The sequence below is a fragment of the Oreochromis aureus genome, linkage group 15, assembly GCF_013358895.1.
Source record: "Oreochromis aureus strain Israel breed Guangdong linkage group 15, ZZ_aureus, whole genome shotgun sequence".
In the NCBI taxonomy this organism is placed as follows: domain Eukaryota; kingdom Metazoa; phylum Chordata; class Actinopteri; order Cichliformes; family Cichlidae; genus Oreochromis; species Oreochromis aureus.
In genome coordinates, this window is record NC_052956.1 from 32,597,785 (window position 1) to 32,607,341 (window position 9,557).

The window sequence follows — 9,557 nt, forward strand, 5'->3', positions numbered from 1 at the left end:
GAATAGGAACAGCTCTTACTTACTATGACAGCCACAGAGATACTTCTGGGAGTGAAAGTTATCAGGCTATCTTATTGTTTAAAACTATGGAAGAGGATTAGGGTCACTGGGAAAAAAAAAACATAAAAGTGGGCACGTCTTTTTTCCCAGAATTCTGAGAAAAAGGTTAGGTTTCTGCCTTTTTTCTCAAATTTCTTTTTTCTGAAATTCTCTCAAATTTTTGTGATATTTCACTCCACACCAGTTGGAGGCGGTAATGCACCACTTTGCTGTTTGCTAACCACCAATAAATAATAAAAACAAAAAAGAAGAAGAAGCTACTTCCGGGTCACGTCTCGGTGAGAACACTTGCTAAGCAGGATGGATTATTGGAATAAACCGAAGGTGTTATATGAGTTTTTTTAAATAAACACGCTTATTCTTGAAGCTGGTGTGAAATGGCAGGGGTGTTTCTAGCCACACTCTACGAGTACTCTCCGCTCTTTTATATTAGTGTGGTGTCGCTTTGTTTCGTTGTAACCGCGGCTATGGTCCTCGGCTGGTAAGTTGTATTTAGCTAATACAGTTAGCCACACTTTGATATATAATTTACATTCATTGTCATCACACAGGTACCCTTCGATTTTATATATTAACGACTTGAATGTGGCCTTCATAATATAACAGAGCATGTAGGTCAGGCGCAGCGTGCTGTAAGGGTCTATCAATCATCCTGCTTATTTTGGGCTGAACAAAATGCTGCATTCACCTTTAATCAAAGTAATCCATTTTTTACAGTCCATTAATTTTCACGATTTCAGAACTAAGTGGAGAAACTATCATAATTAAAAATCTGAGTTTAGTATCGTTCACATTGATGCTTTAATCACATTGTTTACAGTCACTAATGACTACCTTAAGACTGGAACCGACGGGCAGTAACAAATACTGATTTTCTTCCTCGGTGATGCTGCCAGACAATCATAGCTTCTGCACTGTGCTGGTCACTGAGCGATCAATCTGGGACTTCTGGGCTTTGTTATGATGTTTGTGTTCCGGTGATTTGGGTGAGCTTGGTGGGTGTAAAAAAATGTTCTTACCACACTACCTGGCGTTTGGTTTCCGGGTCCCATCGGGGTGCACTTTAGGGCTGTGGGTATTGTGAAGATTACTAGAACAACCTCACAAATGTGCACACATACGCGCACACACACAAAGAGGTGAAAAAAATAATGGGCTAGTGATGTTTCAAAATAATATTCGTTGTCAGAGGCCTCGACCTGTAGATGATAGTAAATATGACCTGTGAGTTTAGTAGCGCGGCTCACCATTTAATTCTTTTCTGAGCCCCCGCCCAAAGGAGAAAAAAATAAATAAAATCAATGTACAGGAGTTTGGCGTGGTTGTCTTTTCTTTTTCTGTCCAGGTGGGTTATTACCGAGTGCTGTGAGCAGTGATGTGTCAGCAGTGACCACACCTCTGTGGTCTTCCAGGTTTTCTGGTTGCCACATGTAGTGAAGTTCTTACCTACAGTGACATCCTCTGTGCAGTGTCACTGGTTACTGCCTTCGCACTCTTGGATGTTTATGTGGTCTCTCCGAGGGGCTTCACTCAGTGTGCCTAAAGTAGAAGTGCTAAGGCTGCATCCTCTGTTTGTCATTGGCTTACTGTGCTTCAGTGTGGTATGTAAGCAGGTACCAGCATAATGGAAAGATGATCAGGTGGGGTCAGGGGCTTGCCTTGTACGCATGTTAGTGGTTTGTGTACACCAAGAGTCCAGCATGTTCACCCCTCTGGTTTTAAAGTCGTTGTATTGCTTGAACTTGGGGAGCACAGTCTTGAACCTGTTGTGGTTAAAATCCCCTCCAATCACTTCAAAGCTGTCAAGGTGTTTAGGTAGAAGCCCACTGTTGCCGTCGTGTAGTCCTCCAAGTGCCTAATTAGAAATAGCCTTAGCACCGGGAGCAGTGTAAACAATGGCAGTGATAATAATGGTAAATGGCTGGCATTTCACACTGAGGAACTCCACCATCTGTCATTTTTTCTCCTTAACAATTGGTTTGTCTCCCTCTGAAGTTTTTGCTGATTATCTGAATTTGTTTCATTTTGCAACCTAATAATTACCTGTTATTCTTGAATATGCTATTCTTTGAAATGCACATGCAACACTTTGTTGTATCTGGTTAGCTGATGAAGAAATAACAAATTGCTCATATGACCTCCATTTAAAGCTAAAAAATTTTGGGTCTCTGTATAAAGAACTGTAATTCCTCAATGCATTATTTTTGTTCAATCCTTTTACAGTAAAGTTCAGAATCTGCACTTGAGTTGGATTTTTGATTGTTGATAATTGGTTGTAGAAACATTTCCAGGCATAACTGTATCATGTTCTAGACTACAGTCAACATAGTAGCAGTTAATTCAGAAGAGCATGTTTCTACACAGCCAGCCAGTGTGTGCACCCCTCTGCATTTAATCGATTTGATTTAGATTTAAGCGAGAACACCACCAGGCCGAAAGACTCTGCTTACTCTCGCCCCTTTTCTGTAGGTTTGGCTTTGACGTTCCAGTTATACTTCGCAGCTATGATGAGCAAGAGCCCAGCTTACCAGCCGCTGAGAAGCAGATGGTTCAGGTGACCAATCCCTTCGCCCTAGAGTTGGGTTCTGGATCAGCAAGTGTTATTGGTGAGAAAGGGTTAGGAATGAAATAATGCTGTTACTGGGAAAAGGTATTTTTTTGGCCTAAAAGTATGAGTGGATGTGAAACTTCCATGCCTGCATCCAGAAATGTCTATTAACCCTCCTTTTCTAGTGTGTTTCCAGAGGATGGTGTCCAGCTGGATGTACTAAATAGAAAATACTGTAAATCTATTTACTGTAGAGAGAATGTTTCTGTGTAGTCTATATAATAATCAGTTTGATTTGTGGTCTGCTGTTCAATGGAAAGAACTCTAAATGGTGATGCTGTGGAACACTGAACCTTTTTCTGTTTTTGTTGTGTTCAGATGGTGTGCTGGTGAGACCTTGTTGTCTGGAGTCCTGTGTCCTGAGCTGTTTCTGGGGCTGTGAGGTCAGTACCCTACAAGGAGTGCTACATGCCCACCAGCATGGCATGATGCTCAGCACCCACCAGCATTTCCAGGAAGCCCTGAACCTTCACTACTACTATTGCCAGAAATTCCAGTATCCTATTTATTGCTAACCAAGTGTCTCAGTGGTATGCCTCTGCCAAACAGTTTAGACTTGATCTTTGACCTGTGAGATCTAAAATTGTGTTGTTCAGTCCAGCTGGAGTGTGTTCGAAATGTGAAGAAATTTCTTCTTTCTTTTTTCACACTGTCTGTCAGTCTGTCGCTCCCCTCTTCCTTCACTCCTGAAGGAAACCCAGAGACACCTAAAGGACAAGTTGCTGCCCCAAGTAGGGGAGTACTTGGGGCGGCAACTCGTCCTTGACCCAGGGTGGGCTTTCCACCCTTTTCTGGCCTCAGATTTAGAATTGGAGATTTTTATTCCTGCCATTTCAAACTCTGCTGTGAACCACTCTAGTGCAAGCTGGTGGCCACCACCACCTGATGAAGCCAACAGAACCACATCATCTAAAAAAAGCAGAGATGAGGCTGAGGCTACCAAAGTGGAAGCCTTCCGGCACCTGAATATCCCTAGAGCTTCTGTCCATAAAAATTTATTATGAACAGAATCAGTGACAAAGAGCCCTAGCGGAGTGCAACACCTACCATAAATGAGTCCGACTTATTGCTGCAACGCTGGTCTAATGTTCCACGACCAGGACAAACACCACACTGTTCCTCATATAGCCTAAGGTTCAACTAATGGACAAATTGTCCTTTCCAGTATCCTGGAAAAGATCTTCTCAGGGAGACTAAGGGGTGTGGTCCCCTGTAGTTGGAGCACACCCTCTGGTCCTCTGGTGGGTGCCTCTTCTTAAAGATGGGAATCACCACCCCAGTCTACCATTCCAGAGGCACTGCCCCAGATCTCCACAAAGTGTGATTTATTTAGAAGTCTAATTACAAAACACCACTTGCATTCAGACTCGACACCACTCGGCTGATCTTCCCTATCACACCCCTGTAATCGATGTCATTGCCCACATGAGCTTTGAAGTCTCCCAGTAGGACGACAGAATAACCAGATGAACCTGCACCCACTCAGTGACTTCAGGAAAGCTGGATACTCTCAACTGTCTTTGGGCACATAAGTGGAAATGACAGTCAGGAACTGGTCCTCGACCTGAAGGTACAGGGAAGCAGCATCTATTGGCGTAAAAAAAACCAATATACTGTCAGCCATCTGAGGGGATACAAGAATTTCCACTCCTGCCTGTTGCCTCTCACAGAGGGCAACTCCAAACTGTAACAGAGTCCAGCCCCTCTCTAGGAGACTGATTCCAGAGCCCAAGCCGTGCATTGAAGTGAGCCCGACTATATCTAGTCAGTATCGCTCAACCTTACGCACTAGCTCAGGCTGTTCCATGTCGCAGCAGCCAGCCTTGATAGCCGGGCATCCGATTGCTAGGGCCTGCGCCCCTGCCCTCTGCCTGAAATTTCGTCTGGTCACATTCTTGTGCCACTAGCAGCAAAGTTTGTGTTATTAGTCATCAGTCAAAGCAATCATTTCTAACATTTCCGCTCTTTGACTCATTGAGCTTCATGTCTGCCTTTATGAAGGAAGACATGAAGCATGTCTTCATGTCTCCTGCCGTTAGTGTCTTTGACCTTCTCTCAGTATCAGCAGTGAAGATAGAGCAGAGCGGCACACACAGATCCCCGCTGATCAGGGCATCACCGATTTTGGACCACTGCCAAGACAGCGCTACCCTCTCGTGGCTGTGCTGACCCTGGAAGAGGCACAAGACAGACACTTGAACGACATTGTGAGTTTAATCATTTAATTTATTTATTTTATAAAGATCTCCAATTTGTCTTAAGGCTCTTTATACTGTGAAGAGGAAACCCACACAGGAAGGCCCCAACTGGGATTTGAACCAGGAACCTTCTTGCTGTAAAGCAACACTATACCACCTTGCCTTCACTCAGGGTAACAGTGTGGTCAAAATGAAGAGGGGAGTGGGGGTAGAAAAAGTGGGCAGTGCATCATGAGAGCTCCCCGAGCATTTTGATCCAACCCTAACGATGAGCTTTATCTAATAAGAAAACTTAAAGTGTGTCAAACTGGGAGCACCCATCAGTCAGAGATCAGCAACACTCACAGTGAGTTAAAAGAGTGCAGATTTACATGGTGAACTGGTAGAAGTGATTGTAAATGTTTTTTCTTTCAGGTGGCTAGTGTCATAGTTATTCATGTTCCTGATGACAAATACAAGCTTTCTGCACGGATTCTCTTCCAGTACCTCCTCACTTCACAAGGGAGCATGTACGAGTTAAAGGTTGGTCACATCTTTTTCTGTGTGCATTGCTGCTCAGTAATAATAATAATACTAATAATAATAATACATTTGAATATAAGTACACCATTAAATGTCAAAATCACAGTATGCATAAAATAACATAAAAAGGTCATTTTTTTTGTACATTCTGATGTCAGTTTCCCTTTGCTGTCATTTCCAAGTCCATATGTTGATGCTATTGTTGTTATTAGTATTATTCCTTATCATGAGACTATTGTTATTCTTTCACTGATAAATTCAAAAATTGAGGTGAAAAAGTGGCCAGAAATACACGGGAAGAACAAAATGGAATAGTTGTTGGTGTTCTGTATTTGGTTATAGTTCACCGCAGGGTTTCAGAGGGGTTTGTAGTTATGACTTCATTTCCCACTGAAGCATAAATCCCTAGTGACTCCTGGATTCTCCTGTGTCAGTGCAGCCAGCCAGCAATCACTTATGCTTAAAAGGCCAAGAGTGAAAGCGGACAGTCTTTCCTTGGTGTTCACCATTAGGGTCATTGCTGCAGCCACAGTCAGCACAACAAAAAAGCAGCTTTTTCACTTTACCAACAATACTACATCAGGAGGTTGGTTACTATTCTGTAGTGGCGCTAGGGCAGGGCAGTATGGCCAAAAATATTTATCACGATATATATTTGAAAATTTGCGATAACGATATAACTGACGATATAATTGACGCGAGACAAAATACTTTACAACTCCACAACTTTATTAGTGCAAAAAAAACCCCATCAATGTATTTTCACTTAAACAAGCAGCTGTTTTTTATGTGCATTAAAGCTATATAAAAATTTAACAGTGCAAATGCAAATTCCTTGCTGACAGTTTAACCAAAAGGCATTTCCAGTTGAAATTGGCCGACATTTCATACACACACAATACGGTAATATTATGTTAAAGCACAGTACGTATCGCTGTGCGAGGCTCCTGCCTACGATAGCCGTAATGCTCCGACAATCCATCAAGCGGTGCGGCTTCGTAGCTTAGCAAAGTCATACTAAAACATTTTTTTGACAGATTTTTGAGTGGCGTGTACCACATAAAATCGGTTCGAGGTCACTAAGCACAACCAGAATTCATACATAAGGCGCACCGGATTATGAGGGGCACTGTCGATTTTTCTGAAAATCAAAGGATTGATTTTAAGTGTGCCTTATTTTCCAAAAAACACGGTAATAACAACGGCCCGCTTGCATGCTCTACCAAAAATTGTGCTTTGGTGTGTATCGGACGGACGAAAGCTAAACCAGTTCCACATCACAGAAGTTGCACCATTTCTACAAACCAGTTATGGTTCACCTGTTTCATTCAACGATCCGCTTTCACCCTTCTCATTCTCCATTGCCACCACGCTTTTTCCGCCACGTGTGTATGAAAACAAAGTCACTGCGCATGCACGTTTTACCCATATTATATCATGATATTTCATTGTCTTATCATTGCCTAACATTATACCAGTATTACCATGAATGGTATGCCCTAAGTGGTGCATTATGGCTCTACAAACTTTGGGTTTAAACAGTTATTTCAAGGTTAATCTTAAATGTGACAGTTTTTTTAGGGCAAGACTCCATGTGGTAAATTAAGTTTCCTTCATGCAGTGTTTCCTGGCCTCTGTAATGTGTGCCAGGAAAATGCATCAGGATGTGGTGACGTGTCAGTCAGGAACGAAATGCGTCTCTTTGAAGTCAACGATGGGACCAAGAGCTTTTTTCTTCTTTGTTTTATGTAGTTACATTTATTTAGTTGTTTGATTGTCTTTTATTGTTTCACTGTAAATAATTCAAAGTTTATAATCATGGATTGTATATTTTTGTCAAACTGAGATGGATGTTTGTTTTTGTACTTTAATAAGTCATATAAATAATAAACATTAGCCATTAATTATACACATCATTTTACTTAAGTTTAGGTAATAAATTAACTAACAAAACCTCTGACGAGCTGGTTAGAAACCAAAAGAGCGGATTCTCTTAGTAGAGCTAGAATTCCCATCACTTGCAGGATGAACACTCAGTTGAATTCACTGACTCTTCTTGCAGTTCTCACACTGATGCAGATTACTGCAGATGCCTCTCAGGCAGATCTTGTGGCTTTAGACTAGGAAAATGTTACATATTTTGTGTCGTCTCTGTCAGTGTGAAAAATATCCAGTTTGCCAAGCACTTAGGTTTTTCCTAAATTGCTGTAACAAGGCCCCATCTCTTGTCTCCTGCAGCCTCTTTTCATGTCTGCTGACAGCGGGGGGATGTCTGGGTCTGCTGATCCGGGCCACACTTCCACACCCAGTGACACTGAGTGCGAGGATCAGATCCCAGTGATGGAGGAGGAGGAGGAGGGCTGGTCAGAGGGGACGCAGGGCAGAGACTGTGTGGTGTGTCAGAATGCAGCAGTGAACAGGGTGCTGCTGCCCTGCAGACACGCCTGCATGTGTGACAGCTGCGTGTCCTTCTTCCAGCACTGCCCCATCTGTAGAGCCTTTGTCCAGGAGTCATTTGCGCTGACACAGAGCACTGACTGTCAGTGAACTGGTGAACATGATAGAAGAGATGACTACAAGGATCTGTCGCCTGTGTGACAGGTGTTTTGGTTAGCAGCAGATCAGACCTGTCTGTGCTCCTTTAAGGTCTGGTGGCTTTCTTTAAAACATTCTCCAGGACTTTACAGCATTACCCAACCTCTGCAGTGCTTCAGCCAACCTCTGGAATAGTTTCTACGAGAGTGACGCTGCCTCCACCATAGATGGAAGGATGTTCTTGGGTTGTTCTGCAGTACTTTTGTTACACTAAACAGTTCCTTATGTTCACTCAGTCCTTCAGCAAACAGTAGTGTTCACAGTAATATTGTGTTGTTTTCTGGCTGCTCTTGCTGAAAGTGGCATCACTGTGACCGCTTATGTTGTGGTTGTTACTCACAAAAGTAATGGATTAGATATTACTTGATAATCTTCCTAAAAGTAATACAGTATATTACTTATATTCACCACTTTTGTGTTACTCCATAATTGTCTTATAGTTACCAGTTAATAATTTAAAGCTACAGGCTGCAGTTCTGCACAACATGTTTACGAGCTGTTGTACTTTTTACATATGAACACAAAACCAGCCCAGAGTGATGGCCGGGGTGATTGTACAGTAGAAACAGGTGGAAGTGGAAGCTACAAGGTTATTGTTGGCTTTGTTTTTCTTGTCCTTTAATTCAATAAAAAGATTGTCCAGACCTGCACTCGTCAAAGCTGTCAATCTCTCCATTTTCCACCTCCCAGAAACGAGCTGATTCAGCTGACTGTAGTGTGAGCATGCAGGGTAAAAAAAAAAAAAACTGAGAGCCATGGTGATGTAAATAATAACATAATTGTAATTAATTACTAAACATGATGACTAAAAACATGGAACCTGGTTACAGTAACTTGTTACATCACTGCTTACCAGAGTTTAGTTTCACTGTTGATGCTCATTAACTAAACTCTGGAACATTGTCCAGATACATCTTCTGAGTTCCGTGTCAAACTACACAGCAAAACTTTGATGCATTAGAAGGAACAGCACTTTCACTCCTATGATAATACCCAACTTTATCTATCCATGATAATTAAACTGCAGGTGTTTCTGTAAGACTTAAAGACCTAATGACCTCTAATTTCTTGTTCGCATACTCTGGATGGCATTATCATATCAAACGTAGACTGAGCCCATGTTTGACGTTTGTTTTTATATTTTCACTCAGTGTTTTATTTACAGCATGTTTTAAGTGATGATATAATGGGGGTATAGGTTTTATATGAGCAGTGTGCAGCCTGCTGTACTCAAATCAGTGCGTTGCATGGTCACAGGAACATGCGTGTATTAATTTGGTGATTTATTAAATGTATGAATGTTATACTTGATTCTAATTTGCCGCTGAGTCTCTTACACTGATGGAAATAATGCAGATAACACACATCATGAACACTCGTTCACCCAATCGCATTCATTCCACTTTGACCTGCGACAAACTGAAGCGTTCATCTCTTTTACAACAGTGTTGTGTTTGACTGCTATATTTTTATGTTCTTTACGATGCAGATTTTCCCATCTCTGGAATAGTTGGCAGTAATAAGGATGATTTCATGTTGGAGAACACAGATATGACCATTAGATTACTTTGATG

General features: G+C 41.9%; 1 protein-coding gene across 2 annotated transcripts; it reads left to right on the plus strand.

Moving 5' to 3' along the window:
* Positions 1 to 316: 316 nt before the first annotated feature.
* On the plus strand, positions 317 to 8,633 carry cgrrf1 (cell growth regulator with ring finger domain 1). Of its 2 annotated transcripts, none has more exons than XM_031741650.2 (6): positions 317 to 384; positions 2,530 to 2,666; positions 2,987 to 3,164; positions 4,728 to 4,875; positions 5,281 to 5,388; positions 7,627 to 8,633. In XM_031741650.2, the coding sequence occupies exons 2-6, from the start codon at positions 2,606 to 2,608 to the stop codon at positions 7,933 to 7,935; spliced, it is 804 nt and encodes a 267-aa protein (XP_031597510.1). In that variant the 5' UTR covers positions 317 to 384; positions 2,530 to 2,605; the 3' UTR covers positions 7,936 to 8,633. The 2 variants fall into 2 exon arrangements, with proteins under 2 accessions (XP_031597510.1, XP_031597509.1); XM_031741649.2 differs by having other exon boundaries at positions 319 to 541.
* Positions 8,634 to 9,557: the final 924 nt, after the last annotated feature.